Source organism: Nanorana parkeri, unplaced genomic scaffold (assembly GCF_000935625.1).
Source record: "Nanorana parkeri isolate BGI_ZX_2015 unplaced genomic scaffold, ASM93562v1 scaffold13, whole genome shotgun sequence".
NCBI lineage: Eukaryota > Metazoa > Chordata > Amphibia > Anura > Dicroglossidae > Nanorana > Nanorana parkeri.
The window spans coordinates 1,558,351-1,574,355 of NW_017306281.1; the positions used below are offsets into that span (position 1 = coordinate 1,558,351).

Sequence of the window (16,005 nt, forward strand, 5' to 3'; positions counted from 1 at the left end):
GCAGCTCAGCTGCAGATTTTCATTGTAAGAGGTTATTTTTTATATAAATATAACAATTATTATTATTAAAAATTAAATAAAAATGATAGTATCAAAATATACTTAAATATATCATTTTATTTGTTACATTTACCTTTTTACTATTTTTTTAAATTTATTTAATTATATCAAGCAGTCATCGTGAATTATTCTCACTATTACTGCTTGGTAAATTAATCAATTCATTTTTGGTTATTATCAGGCTGCTTCAAACTTCAGAACAGCCAATAATAGCCTTAGTGACACTGATCCTGCAGCATTTAATCTCATCTTCATTTGATTCTCAGCGGTTACCAGCCTTGTAAAGCAGCAAATAACTCATCATGTACAGCGTACGTGGTGAGTCATTTGGGCACTTCGTGGCAGGATGTACAGTGTATGTCTCCTGTCACGAAGGGGTTAAATACCCCCATCAATATTTACAAGGTAAAAACCTGACTTCTTAGGTGATCACAAGAAATATGCAGGAGTACTGCTCCACATACCTGGCACTGCTAGGAGGATCATACTGTATAACCCAGTTTACTTCTGCAATGTCAATACCTCTGGCCATTACATCTGTACACACCAATATACCACTGAAACAAAAGACAAATAACCAGTCACTAGAGCCATTCCTCTCAGACACATATAATACAAATATTATTCCTTGTATTATAAAATCCTTACCTGTCCAACTTTCGAAACTCTGTGAAGATCTTATTACGTTTGTGTTTCATTTTGCCGTGAATGCTCATGACTTTTACATTCTTTATAAATGCTTCCAGGGCTTTCCCATAATACTCCACACAAGCACAGGTACTATGGTACAGTAAAGAACAGAACACTGATAAGTAGAGGACTTACAAGCTCTGCTGTTTAAAGCATTAACCTGTATTAGTCATTACCTGAAAAATACTAAATGCTTCTCTTGTTTCCTCTGGCGTAGAAAACTCACAAGATAATTGAACTTTTCATTTGCTTTGCAAATCTGTCAAACAAAAAACAAAAGGTTTTTTAAATAAAAATCAATCTTGATCAAGAAACAAATACCTTATTGCTGACATTATTCTGTTTTAAACAGAAGATATTTCCCAAGTCTTACAAGCATACAGAGAAGTCCATTAATGATCTTATTTCCTAACAGGCATTTTTGTTTTGAACCCACTGTTCTAACCCATGTCCAGTTTTAATGCGCATCTTAATGCATTCCACATGCGGGCCAATAAAGCTGACAGACTAGCTTGCTTTGACTCTTTCTCATTGATAACAGTTTCCTGTGTGAGGTTACTAAATGCAGACTGAACCTGATCAAAGTTAGTCTACGGTACAACAACAACAAAATATGGTCACATGACAGTAGCCCTTGTTAATCTGTCACTATATGACCACCTAACCTATAACTCCTGCCCAATCTAGGAGTTAACTCAAATCTCCAATATCAATAACTATAAAATGTAGCCATAAGCATGTACTTTTTAAAAATGTATACATGTCTGATTGCTTACCATGTAGCAATTTTGTAGCCTGGTTGGTGTTTTCTGGGTATTAGTGGCAGCCACTCCTTTCTCCTTTACAGTGATTCGCACGGGATTGCGCAGTCCAGCTCGTACAAGATTCTCCACCTCTTGGGTTTGTGTAGCTGAGAAAAGTCCGGTCCTCCTCTGCTTGGGCAGGAGGTCCAAGATAGTGTTAATGCTAAAATGAAATGGAAAGTTAATGCAGGAAATTGTAGAGAAAAGGCGCAAGGGCGATTTTACATGGACCATATTATGAATCACCTGGCTTCAAACCCCATATCCAGAAGCCTGTCAGCCTCATCCAAAATAAGAACATCCAAGGTCTTGACACTAGTGGCTAAATCCAGCCCATCTGACTGTTGACGGAACATGTCTTCTAACCGACCAGGAGTAGCTACAATGATGTTTCCACTGGTCAAATTAAGAAATATGCAATTTAAGTTATGATAAATGAATATACTTCTGTGACATTCAGGAAAATGAAGAACTGACAAATAAATGAGTTCTTGATACAGCAGTCAATTTTATAATACTAAACTTCAGTATTAATGTAATAAAAAGTTTAAACATTTTTATATTATCCGATTACCAATAAATGCCATAACTTCTAAGCAATTAATCAATATTATCCCCCAACCTACGTAGATTACTTTTTGTGCTGCCGACAACCACCGATTAGATTTGTCAATGTGAACATTGTTTTTAAACAGTGGCCTAGGCATTTCTAACAGAATTGTTTATGGGTTACACAATGCTTTTCACAATACAGATCAAAGACATGACAATGTGAATTTGATATTCTATTTTCTAACTTATGCTACAAACCACATACCCGTGTTCTTTACATTTCTTTACATCTTCAATCGGATTACTACCCCCAATAAGGAGGATCTGGCTAAAAAGAAACAGTAAAAAACAGTAAACATTCTTTTTGTCGAGGAGTTTGCAGAGATGTGCAAATCATGTTGATACATCAAAAAATGTAAAAGTAAAAAATTAAAAAAAACAGGCCATGCTGATTAAGTTTCCTGAAAACAATTTAAATACAGCTTTCATTTCAGAACAATTATAGAGAACAGCGGAAGAGTGGGAAATAAAATCTTACCTGAACTGAGGAAAATGTTTTGTGAAATGTGACAGCACCTCATCAATTTGTATAGCAAGCTCACGGGTTGGGGTAATGATTATAGCACCAACCTGAACAATGGTGGAAGGAAAAAAAAAAATCACTAGTACCTCTTGCAGATAAACAAAATAGATGGATGGAGTGGGGAAGGGTTTTATCTCCTGCCTGGGTTTTCTACTTTGCCAACAATTGGGAGATTTTCCCTGACTTCCTGTCAGTTGAACTTCTTGTTTCTTCTCTCCAGAACAAGTTTTTCATAACTTAGTTTACAGAAATCACTAGGAACAAATAGCAGTGTCACTTGTTTCTTAGATTCTCCACAAAAGTATACAAAGAATGCACTCAAGAGAAGCAAAAAAAAGGACAATCGGCTCATAGCAATACCTTGGGTGTCAGACAGTAAGTGAGGGGAAAATCTTCAACAGGCACACAGCAACAAAAACCTGACATAGGATTCTAACTTCTCCACATGTACAAACTAAAAAGAAAAGTATTTGGGTGAAGTTACAATTAAAGCAAACCTGTACTGAGTATGTATGGAGACTACCACTGTTGACCTCTGTTACTAAATACACTAGTATTGTGAGCACACCACTGAGGTTATATTGGCAGGGACAGCTGGATGACGCTACTGTCAAGAGCCCTAGATAGTAGTACAAACCTGGCCCGGATTGTAGTCCTTCCCAACTCTATCCAACACAATTAAGGTTTAAATATGGTTTACACAATGCTTTTTGACAATACAGATTAAAGACAAGACAATACAATGTGAATTTTTTGTCACAGTATGTACCTGATTTTTCTTTAGCTTTTCTTCTCTCTTCAGCAATATCTCCAGAAGGGGAATTACAAAGGCCAGAGTCTTCCCACTTCCAGTTATCTAATAAGAGATGCAAAAAATCAGAATATATTCCTGTGGACAAAAGAATCAACTCTGGAATAAGAAATGTCATTTATTTTCAATCTATACTTTAACAAGACTGATGTACTAGGCATAGTACAAATCAAAAGCAGAATCTAGCTGTAGTGTAATAACATGAGTGCTACAATATGCTTACCGCTTCTGCAGCAATGTCTTTGTTGCCCATAAAGAGAGGAATGGTTGCAGACTAGAAAACAAATATAGCCAGTGTTTATTTTAATCTCTATTTCTAGACTGTAAGCAAAAGTCACTGTGATTTTGATGAAATCAATGTCTTATTCAAGGAAAAGAAAAATATAACCCAAATCAAACATAAAAAGGTATCACAGCAGTCCATATCATTGGACATGGCAATGACAAATGAAGGAGTATATTGTAGTTACTCACAGCAACTACTGGTCACTATTCATTGGCTTATAACAACCAGAAAAATTGAACATGGCTGGTTTTATTTACTACACCTTGTACATGCTCCTTATACCTCTTTATAGAACCCTAAGATCCAGCAAATCAACCTTCATAACACCCGTATGGTCAAATGATACATGACATTCCTTATAATAAACAATGTATTTGTTTTGAGCAATGAATGCTGTAAACCCCTTTTACTCTAAGCATTAAACTAGTTTATGCTTTAAGCTGCATTGCCATCAATTGTTTCAAAACAATGGCAGCTATGTAAACATTTGAGATTTCTGTAATACAATATTTTAATTTTATACTTTGTAGAACTGCAACCAAACAAAACACCATTTAATTCCCCCATTTTACAAGCCATGACATTTTTCAGCTTTAGCAAGTACTTGGATTCTGTATTAGTTCAGGGTTGCCACCTGCCAGCTGAAAATTAACATCAGACATGCAATTGGAGTGTCTGCACTGTAAACTTGGTAGTAGAAGGAGGCAGTGATCAGGTGAGCTTACAGGAGGGAAAGTGTTCATTGTGGGCATTAATAGAGCAATCCAAAGCACAAGCAGAAGTCGGTCAGCAAGCAGTCTGCTAAAAAAATTCTGAAATAAGGGGTCAGTCCCCAAATGACAGGCAGGCCTGTATACATATACCATATTACCCAGTGTGATATGGATACATGAGGAGGATCTTCTCACTAGGTACAGGGAATTGTATTGGCACAGTCATATCTGACCTTATCACTGTCTCTCCTGTATACAATAACCAACCCAGTAATGTATGTGTGATGTGGATACATGAGGAGGGTCATCTCACTAGGGACAGGGAATCGTATTGGCACAGTCAGATCTGACCTTATCACTGTCTCTTCTGTATACAATAACTAACTCAGGAATGTATGTGTGATGTGGATACATGAGGAGGGTCATCTCACTAGGGACAGGGAATCGTATTGGCACAGTCAGATCTGACCTTATCACTGTCTCTTCTGTATACAATAACCAACTCAGGAATGTATGTGTGATGTGGATACATGAGAAGGATCTCTCACTAGGGACAGGGAATTGTATTTGCACAGTCAGATCTGACCTTATCACTATCTCTTCTGTACACAATAACCAACTCAGGAATTCCCTAGAAACTAAAGACAGGGAACTGCATTGGCACCGTCTTCTTCAGCTCATACCTGCACCGGGGTCATATGACTGAAGTTCAGTTCTCGGAGTGTTTGCCGTATCTTGTCATTTAATCTCTCCGGTAGAGTGTCCCATGTCCCTTCTGTTACATTCTCCATCTTCCTGTAAGTAAAACGGCCACACGTGTGTCCAGTGCGCTCCTCTAAAACATCCGCAGCAACAGGAATAGCGACTTCCGGGTTCCGCTGTAGGTTGAAGGACACGGCATGCAGCTATCACGTAGCTGCTTCCTTGTCGCCTTACATGAATAGTGTACCGTCCTGTTCGGTAGGCTGACAGGCTCGTCTCATAACACAGGCTAACCTCGACCAGTCCCCTGCAGAAATCATACTACTGGACAGCAAAGGAGGCTACATAGAGCACTAACCGGTTTCCTTCTCACCCATGGAGAGTGCCGAACTGGAGAGGCTGAGGGAAGAGATCAAGAGAAGAGACCAGGAGATTCACAGCCTGAGAGAACAACTCAATGACCGGGCTTCTTCATGCCAGCACGGTGACAGGTCCTCTTCATGCCAGCACGGTGACAAGTCCTCTTCATGCCAGCACGGTGACAAGTCCTCTTCATGCCAGCACAGTAACAAGTCCTCCTCCACACCCAGGCTTCGCAGCACTGATGAAGAACTGCCTGCACTCTCCCGGGACTCCTTGTCCAATGGAGAAATCTTACGCTACAGCCGCCAGTTGGTGCTCCCAGAGTTTGGGGTCAGGGGTCAGCTACGCATCTCCCAGTGTTCGGTGCTGGTTGTGGGATGCGGTGGGCTTGGCTGCCCCCTGGTGCAGTATTTGGCTGCAGCCGGAGTTGGACGATTGGGGCTGTTGGACTATGACGATGTGGAGGTGAGCAACCTTCATAGACAAGTTCTCCATAGTGAGGAGAGGATAGGGATGCCAAAGGCCATATCCATGGCCACCACATTGCAGCAGCTGAATACCACTGTTGAATACGTCCCGTACCAGGCGATGTTGAGTCCTGCCAATGCTGTGCCGCTTATCCGCCAATATGACATAGTAGCGGACTGCTCAGACAACGTACCCACCAGATATCTGATCAATGATGCCTGCGTGGTTGCTAGAAAGCCGCTTGTATCGGCCAGCGCACTTCGCTGGGAGGGCCAGTTAACTGTATACAACCATCAAGGAGGACCATGTTACCGCTGCCTGTTTCCCATCCCTCCACCTCCAGAAACTGTCACCAACTGCGCTGACGGAGGAGTTTTAGGTGTCATCCCTGGGATCATGGGGTGTCTACAAGCTCTAGAAGTGCTAAAATTGGCCTCTGGAACAACTCCCAGTTATAGCGGCACCATGCTGATGTACGACGCAATGGAGAGCCGTTTCCGCAACATCAGGCTTCGAGGGAAACGGGCGGACTGTGCCGTTTGTGGTGGTGAGTCAGAGCCATGTATCCTAAAGGACTATGAGGCGTTCTGTGGTTCTTCCGCCTCTGATAAGTGCCGGACGCTGAACCTGCTGACTCCCGCTGACAGGATGACCGTTCAGGAGTACAAAAAGCTTCTGGATGATAGAGCGCCTCACCTGCTCATTGATGTCCGACCGCAGGCCGAGGTGGACATCTGCCACCTGCCCCACTCTGTCCATATCCCACTGGGCCAACTTGAGGCTGGGAATGCTGTGGATGTCCTGGGGAAAAAGATGAGTGGAACAGGCGAGTGCGGCAGTCACCAAATGAAACTGATCGTCATCTGCAAACTTGGAAATGACTCACAGAAAGCTGTGAAAATTCTGCAGCAACTTTCTAAAGATGGAATGTGCAAGTTTATAGCGAAGGATATTGCAGGGGGTCTGATGGCATGGGCTGAGAAGATCGACCCTGCCTTTCCCAAATATTAGAGTGGCCGGTATAGGGGGGAACTGTCATTAACTGGAGGATAGGAGGCACCGCAAGATTGCAGAATATAATGCTGGTTTGTCTCTTTTACCCCCAAACCTGCAGTACAAATGTTATCTCGACAGTCTTCCATGTCATGGCTCAGGTGTTTTTCTATGTGCGGGCGGGCGGGCAGGCAGCTTTTTTGTTGTCAGCATCGTGCAAAATTTGAATTGTCCAAATTAAGAGGATAAAAACTATAATAATATAATTAACAATAAACCAGAATGAATAAAAAAGATGTGTGATCCTTTCCCTCTTCGTGTGATGATTGTTTCTGTGTATAAAGACAGCTAGGGTAATCGCGTCATCTGTAGAGGCTTTCCATTTCTGTGCATATGGTGGACTGTGTGCGAGGAAGATGAGCCCAGATGTTTATAAATGGGGGTATCTAAAATCAGGAAATGTTTGATTGTAGAATTACACATTCTGGCTGTAACCTATTACACTAAACCCACACTCTGTGCTGCCCATATTCATCTTTACAGCTGCTTTGATCACCACCACTGCTGCTCTCCATGACTTTCATGCTTTGTAGGTTTAAAGGAGCATGTGACACACACCCTGCCACCCCACAATTCCGTGCTTGTGGCCATATGGTGGGGGTGTGCCATTCTGCATGCAGTCATTACCAATTCCTGCTAACGTGGTGGCACCTAGCACAAGGTAGGGAGGTAGACTGAGGAATTGTGTGCTGATAGGTATAGTGCAGAGTGCAAAGTCAGTGATGGGAACATGAATGACAGGCAAACTATGGATGATTGCATGCCAACTTTCTTACTAAACTTGTTGTGCGTGAAAGATGAGATCAAAAAATGTAAGCTCGGTGGGACAGTTGGTATAGTGATGCTGAACCATTTTACTGTCATCACCTTTATCTTACCTAAGGGATGTATTTAAATTATAGAATTTAAAGTAAACTTGTCATGAGACAAATACACGGGCTACCATGTTTGATTTGCTGTTATGTTGAATTCACTGGCTTTAAAGGACAACTTCTTTAAAAAAAAGAAAAAAATCCCCAGCCTAATATAAGCTATAACCCTTTATCCAGGTGCTTACTTATCTCTTCCTGATGGTAGCGACCTTCTATGTTTGCAGCCTCAGAGGCAAAATCTTGTCCACCATTGCCCATGCCTGTACCGTTACTCCCCATAGATTGTAATCGGACTATACTCCTAGCATCTCTAGTGTAGTACAACCCGATTTAATTCTATGGAGAGTCATTGTGCAGCGCAGGTAGCTCCAGCGAACACTTCGGCACCAAGGATATGAAAACAAGGATGTACTTTCTGAGTTGCTGACCTAAAATATCGCAGATCAAAGAAAAGTTAGACATCCTTATTTGCATACACCATCTGCCCGATATTTTACAGGCCTGGTCAGTGAAAATGGGACTTGTTGGCAATGGCCCTCTAGCATTTTAGGATAACAGCAGTTTTTCTTCTTGTCAGGTTTCCTTCAATGTTCAAAGCAACATGACTTGTGTAGTGTCTATATTACTGTTATAGTGGATGTGTGCATAGAGAGATACTTCCATGCAACGTCAAAGGATTCAAAATAAAAATCGGCAACATATCCAGAACATTGTTTGTCACAGCTTCCTCTGCTGCAGTTTTCTGCCTGACTGCAATAAATTCCAGCCCTTAGGCTGGGTTCACACCTAGGCGTATTGAATATGCCCGTCTTTCGCGCGGTTTTTTTACCGCGATTCGCCGTAAAAAACCGCGCGACAAACACGCATTTCTGAGGGCTACTTGGCTGTATCCCAATGGAAACGCCCAACAAAAACGGCCCAAAGAAGTACATGTACTTGTTTGGGCGTAGGCCAGAGCTTTCCTAAACTATTATTATCTTACATTTTGCAGTACAGACAAAGTGAGGGCCGGTTCACACCATAATACTGGAACGGTGCATTTTGCACATGCTAGGTATGCTGGTGTGTGCATTGCCATTCATATGAATGTCACGCCAAGACATGCATTGCAGCACAACGTAAGTTACCGCAATACCTTGCATTGTAATGCAGTGAAAAAATAGTGCATGCTCTAGATATGCACTAATATTTTTTTACGCCATGCATGGTATTCTGGTACAGCATGCTGCGCTACAACGCATGCCTGCAAGGTGGCAAGTTGAGGTGCCTTTCAAATGAATCGTAGCACACCTGGTGTATGATGCATTGCACTTTGCAATAGCGTGCACTAGCGAGAACTATGAGGTGAGTGAATTTCACTAAATAGATCGGAAAGTGAGCGAACGCATACCGCCGCTCGCTCACTTCTCCATCATGTCCCCGCAGAGAGCCGTGACTGTCACTCACGGCTCCCTGCAGGGATTCCCCCAGGTAACCGTATCACCTATGCCTGTTCCCACAATTTAAAGCCGTGCCAGTGTTCTGGAAAAGTTGCTAAGCATAGCGTGTTCCCTGTTGTGGGTGGTGGTTCTGGGTGGCCCAGCTATTGGAACAGGCGGCTGTCTGTCAGGTTGAATCTTTGTTCCAGCTGCCACAGCAGGCATAAGTGGTGAGGAATACGTAAAAGGTGTCAAACAACATAATATAATTTTCCCTTCCTGGCTACTCCTGAAGATGGCATACTACAGGTCTGACCCCTAACCTCACAAGACCATGGTCTATTAGGCCTTGTTCACACAAACAGCAAAGGGGTGGTAAAAAGATGATCTGCTGTTTTACCACCCCAACTGCCCAACTAAAACCTAACATGGCTGCTCAGGTCTGCAGTATGTACATATGGCAAATTTTATACAGCATGTTTTGTTTGGAAAGAGGCATAGCCTGCCAAACATGACTATTGTAGACAATGGAACTGCACCACAATTGTGTACCGCCACTGATCGCTTTTTAGAGGGCGGTAAAAGAGGCCTTAGTCTATAAAAGATACCACAGGATGTCCTGCTTGAAATGTCAGGTGCAAAAAGAACATACAGAACTGCTTAGAAGGCAGCCATGATTAGTGTTGGGCTCGATGTTCGAGGCGAAACGTGAGTTCTACTCGACCATCGGCAGTTCGTGTGTTCGGTAGGCTGTGGACCTGCCGAGCATCCCGCACCAGGCACTGTACCTTGTGAGCCCTGATTGGCTAAAGCCTTGCACCTGACCACAGATCAGGTGCAAGACTTTGCCCAATCAGGGCACAGAGAACTGTGAAGCCATGATTAGGCAAACTCATGATGACTCTGCCCAGGCATGGCTCAGCTGCCACAACTATAAACAGTTGGGCGGAGCCAGCTTTCACTGCTAGCTCCGCCCAAGTGTTTATATGTTACTGGCTTTTGTCAAAATGCCATTGTGCAGCGGGTGTTCGTCGCGAGTGAACGGGAGGAGCTAAAAGACGGCGGTCGTCTTTTTTTATTATTTCTATTTACCGAACAGGTATTCTGCTAGGGGGCGCGCGCGAGCATAAAACAAAATGACGTACAATTAAGTGACCCCGCTGGGAAGGATCCGCCATCCACCCGTTTTTGTTTTTTTTACACAAGTGGTTAAGGGGGAACCCCACACACTTTTTTTTTTTTTTTTTTACACGGGGTCCATCCTAAATATTTCTACCAGACCTTAAGGGTCTGGTATTACTTTTGGGGGGAACCCCAGGCTTTTTTAAAAAGACATTTGGTCCCTCCTAACATTCCTACCAGACCTAAAGGTCTAGTATTGTTTGGGAGGGGAAACACACCGTACAGATGTGTCACTTTACAGGCAGTTTAAGGGGGGCCCCCTGGCATGATATTTACAGGAATTTTTCATTTTTATTGTTACCCTTTAAGTGATGTTAAAATCACTGCTCCTTTAAAAACAGTATTTTTAAAAAAGTTTTCTTTATTTTTTTAAATTGATTGCTGTCCCCCAGGTCAGTACCCGGATTCCCATAAACCTTTTATGGCCAATAACTGGCATAAAAGCCCTCTTTAACTGCCTCCGGGCCGGCCGAAGTAGAAAAACGGCCGGCCCGGAGCTCTCTAGATCTGAGCAGGCGTCTCTAGACGTCCGCTCAGACACGCCCCCATGGATGTTCTAAAGTTTGAATTCGAACCGAACTCGGACCTGTTCGGTTCATCACTAGCCATGATCAGTCCAAGGATCCTCAAGTAGGCCCACAGGGAAAACCAATAAGTCCTCCTCCTACATAGTCCTGATGTTTCTCTAGGGGGTTGAGCACTTTTGACAGTTCAGTGTCCAGAATCAAGCCCAGGCACTCCCACAGTAGGGAGAAGGGTGCAGACAGGATGAGCGGGATCTCCATAGTGGTCTTCCTTGATGGCCTACTATCAAGATGTGACCCAGGAGCTAGAGAAGAATCTGAGTTCAGCTGGCTCCTGAACGCCAGGAGCCAGACGAACATGGAGTGTCAAGTGTCACCCAGAGATTCTCCTCTAGCTTCTGGGTTGCATCTCGATAGCAGGGAGACCACTATGGAGATCCTGCTCAAACAGATCAGTATTAGCACTTTTATGAAGGCTCTAGGTGTGGAGGACAGCCCAAATGGGGGACGATCCACTTAATAGAGTGACACGATTACCAATGAAATAGATGATGTCCTGAATTACCAACCAAGGTCATTTAGAGATCTGAATTAAAAACTCAGAACTGTTCTGGGGAAGGAACCAGAACAATAACCCTTCTTGCCAAGAGGCCCTTGAAGTGCCAAACAGATCTGCCAGATGCAAGTTCAGTGGAAGGAAATTCTCCAAACCAAGGAATTAACATCAAGTTTGTAGCATGAACACAGGCATCTTAGATATAGCTGGGCCAATAGTCAGCAAAAGACAGAAGGCACCCTTCCACCAAGATCTTTTGGTACCAACAGGAGAACTAGGTGGAGTGGACATAATGCTCCTGCTCTGCGCATCCACTGCTGCAATTGCCACTGGCTCTATGGGGTCCAGAAAAGGTGCATGGCTTAGTGGGGGGTAGAGGAGTGTAGGTAGCACTAAAACCACTGGTTCTGGTTTATTCATTGATCACAATCTCTCAATGAATGAGAGCTATTGGTACTTTTTATGGACTAGAATTCTTTTTGAGTTTTTAATAAAGCTAGAAATAGAACAAGCTTCTGTCAAGTTTATATTGGGGTCTTTAACTCCATTGGAGAGATTTCCTTTTTTTATTCACGTGTCACAAGTGCAGGAAACAAAGGGAACTGCGGGGACACAAACTGCAATCCAATCCTCTCAGAGATTCTAACCCTTCTTCACTCTGTCAGAATCCCTCTGCACACTTACCGTGAAGGATAAGTGACCTTTTACCACTTATTGTTTATTCTAACATGGTTTGTACTGGTCCAGGCCAGCAGGCGGAGTCAGCAGGTTAAATCATTCTCTTCCTGTAGCACCTGGTTAATGTGAAAGGAAGAAAAGACTGCTCATACAGTATATCCCAATAGAAAAGGCCAAGTAACATAACAGGTCCTTCCTCTTTTTCTTCATTGTCGTTTGGGGACCATCTTGACTCCTATCAGAGTAGTAGAACTGTGAGCCCAAACCAAAGGAAGACAGATGCTGGATTGCAGAGCTGTTAGTTTGCAAGTGACAGCCTCAGGGGAAAAAAAGCACGTATTGCAGAAAAAATATAATTTTTGTAATTTAGAGAACGATCAGCTGTCAGAGTATCTGTCGAAACCAATCCAGAACTGCTGCCACATCCACTGTTAAGGAATGAGGGGTAGTCATCTCAAATGTCTTTACTAGGAAAGCCCGCTTGATTTATTTTGGTGAAAGAAAGCTTCTCCTGCTACTTATTTGTGAGGATCGCCCAGTTTGGGGTCAGAGCCTGGCTCACCTCTTGCCACAGCCTCTCCTTCACCCTATCGCTCTATTGCCAGCAGGTGGTGCCCCACAGGTCTGGTATGAGATGGACCAAAATAATAGGTGTCTCATGAGACATCCCTGGCCATGATTGCTGCCCAATATGGATTACAAAAAACATCAGTGTGCATGCCCCTCCCTGTATCCTAAGTCAAGGTGGGCCAAAAAAAAAGGAAGATTGATGAAAACATGTTAACTGAAAAGACATCATTTACTTACATCTATTCAGTTCCATCTAGGCCCGCAAATATGACAAGACACAGGCCTTTTCCTTTTTACCAGATCTAGAAGCACTTGGATGTAAACAAATACAAACGGATATATGTAAGTTTTCATCTGCTCACCCATAGCCATATATTGGGCATTCTTCTGGATCCATCTGAAGAAAAGAAAAAAAACTGACAGATTGGTCCAGACTGATCATCAATGTAAAAGGGCCCTAAAAGGAGTAAGCTTCAGCAGAAGGACTCTGACTGTAAAAAGTCCACAAAACAAAGGCTCTTTAAGGGGTGGCAATGGAAGAACCAGGAGAGACCATCTCTACGCAAGATCTACAGCAGAAGAACACCGATTGTGGTAGTCCTCAAAACAGATCCTCTTCAAGTAGTGAATTAAGGGTACCAGCGGAAAACCCAAGAGTGAGGTCCAGCAGAAAGACTACGATTGCAAGAGTCCACAAAACAGACCCTATTCAGGGGCTTCTAAGTGTTCTACAAAAGGGACACCAAAAGAAGGCACTAGGTAAAATTGTTAGATCCAGTACTTAGAGCGGGTAGGTCTGGGGAATGCTGAATGGACAGATTCCTTCTCAGCAAGAGAAACAGCTGGAAAGTATTAATGTAAACCTTGCTGAGACCTTTGGGTAGAGAGCTAGGACTGATGGTTAGAATACTACAAAGGGCTGAACACTACCCAATCACATGAAGCTCCCCTTTGAGGGGTACAGGTTTAGGGGGGAACCAATAATGAAAGAATGAAATGAAAGTTCCTGCCAAGTAAGGTAACATGGACCCAGATTGCAAGGAAATTAAGACTGTTCTCAGCAATGTGTCCAACAAATCTTATCAGAAGACTGACGAGGAATAACAGAAAATGGGAAGCCTGATAGCTACAGGGGGTTACTTGAGCATCCAAATGCTAGGAAGGTATAATGCCCAGGGACCCAGCTAAACAAATAATATTTTTTTAAAAAAAGTGGGGGAGCACCTTAAAGCAGAAGACTAAGCACAGGAGTTAGAGTGCCAGTGGCATAAAACCCATGGTTTGAGTGAGAGGAAGGCTTGGACAGGCCACTAGTGGTCTATGAGATGGAGAAGCAGGTCTTTGCAGCTTTGGGAGCCATACAAGACACTAGGCCTGAAATAGCAGGGTGATCCTCTAAATACAGGGTAAACACATACCACATTAACTAGGTTTGAAACAACCCTTAGTACACCCGAGTTGTCTGCAAGTGGCTCAATAAATAGCCTCTCTAGAGGTAGACTGAGAGCTTTGAATTAGAGATGGTGCCAGGGACCTCACGCATGGTTTGAGTTGGAAACCCAGGAAGCTCAGAGCCAGAGATGGTATAGTTGCATGCTTCAAGTCTCTGCAAGCAGACTGCTCTAATAATTGGGCACAAGCAGACAAAAAGTCCAAAGTGGACACAGAGGAGGCCTCAGCTTCAGACGAGTGCAAAAGCTTCTGATGAAGACGACCCATTAATAGGGGACACAGGTTTCAAATTACAGCTGCCGATTCCTTTCTGGGAAATCTAGTAAACTCCCTTGGAACAAGTAGGTGCGTATGGGCTGAGGTCACCCATTGCAGCAAGACTGTGCCCTGTGCATTTTTGAAAATACATGTTGTACAGCATATTGGAGAAAAACAAAGTGGGGTAAGGCCTATTCACAAACCCAAGCAACTGGTGTTAAGGGTCGCAGGCAGCCAGAGGTGATGAAGACACTGTAGGGAGGCAGTGAAATGAGACTGGACATTCCATGTAGTGCTTCTTCTAGGCTGAAAGGCAGGAGAAGGAGCTTGTGCAACATTCCATCTAGCTGATGAGGTCAGCGCTTAGTTCCCTCAGCCTTAAAATTGGCACCCAACAGTATCAACTGTAAGGTAGCTCCAAGTAGTTCAGCCTGACTGGCTACTCAATACACGGGTCTTCAAAGACTGGGTCACACCAGAGGCTGTGCTATAGCTCTGAGCCCAGAAAGTACTGTGCTACTAACAGTACATGCAGGTCTGAAAAGCACCACAATACAGAGCAGAGTGCCCAAAGGTCACATCCCAGGCTGGCCCCACAATTCTTTGTCCAGTGGGATCCGGGTACAGTCTCCAAAGTTGTTGCAAAAAATACACCAATTTAAATAGATACTATGTAAAGACTAGCTCAAGTAGTGGTGCGGAAATGTTGAGGTAAGTCAAGGAAAAATGACCATCAGTGCATCAATGATATTGAATGAAGTGCTGCCTTGTTATAAGCAACACATATACTTGGATTTCATTTATTTGAGCAGTCAAGGAGGAATAAAAGGAAAGTGCACTTACTCCTTAATACAGCTTAACTTTAAAACGAACACAGAAATACTTTTTTTTGTTAAAGAATGTTTATTTTCACCGAACCCAGGTAATATTTAGACAAGCATCTTTTTTCTTTTTAAATGTACACCTTTGAATTTTTAAAGGGATATTCAAACAAGTCAGCAAGCAACAGTCCCAACAAAAGAACCATTTAATTCTTCTCAAACCTGCTGCACAAGAGCAGTTTTGCCCAGGGTGGAAAATATTTTTTTAAACATGGAGATGCATAAGAAAACAAATTATATAAAACAATTTTGTGTGTAGAAGAAAATAATACAAGCAGATAAATTAGATAATTCACCACTTAATCCGGATCTGCACCAACACCAGAAGCATTTTACTTTAACGCATTATTAAACAAACAGATGAAAAATAGTTTGGTTTTGACCAAAATATACCACTTTTATGTAAAACTAAACAATTGCAGACAGGCGTATGTGCCAAACAAAGACAAATGGGAAGAGTGGCTTTAAAATATCAATAGTTACATGTTCTATTTCCAAAGCTTGACAGAATATTGTACTTTCCTCCTGCT

General features: G+C 42.7%; 2 protein-coding genes across 2 annotated transcripts in view; one reads left to right on the forward strand and one right to left on the reverse strand.

Moving 5' to 3' along the window:
• DDX55 (DEAD-box helicase 55) overlaps window positions 1–5,318 on the reverse strand; it is a 12,796-nt gene extending 7,478 nt beyond the window's left edge. Inside the window, exons 1-10 of the mRNA XM_018557197.1 lie at window positions 5,182–5,318; window positions 3,723–3,773; window positions 3,458–3,544; window positions 2,644–2,735; window positions 2,371–2,433; window positions 1,800–1,949; window positions 1,527–1,716; window positions 927–1,009; window positions 709–840; window positions 525–617 (exon numbers count right to left, since the gene is read on the reverse strand). Of these exons, the coding sequence (XP_018412699.1) occupies window positions 525–617; window positions 709–840; window positions 927–1,009; window positions 1,527–1,716; window positions 1,800–1,949; window positions 2,371–2,433; window positions 2,644–2,735; window positions 3,458–3,544; window positions 3,723–3,773; window positions 5,182–5,289 (1,049 nt within the window). The 5' untranslated portion in view covers window positions 5,290–5,318. The remainder of the gene's footprint in view (window positions 1–524; window positions 618–708; window positions 841–926; window positions 1,010–1,526; window positions 1,717–1,799; window positions 1,950–2,370; window positions 2,434–2,643; window positions 2,736–3,457; window positions 3,545–3,722; window positions 3,774–5,181) is intronic.
• A 229-nt stretch (window positions 5,319–5,547) lies between these two features.
• Window positions 5,548–7,042, forward strand: MOCS3 (molybdenum cofactor synthesis 3). The gene has a single exon (XM_018557158.1). It carries the CDS (start codon window positions 5,576–5,578, stop codon window positions 7,040–7,042), a length of 1,467 nt encoding a protein of 488 aa, XP_018412660.1. The 5' UTR covers window positions 5,548–5,575.
• Window positions 7,043–16,005: the final 8,963 nt, after the last annotated feature.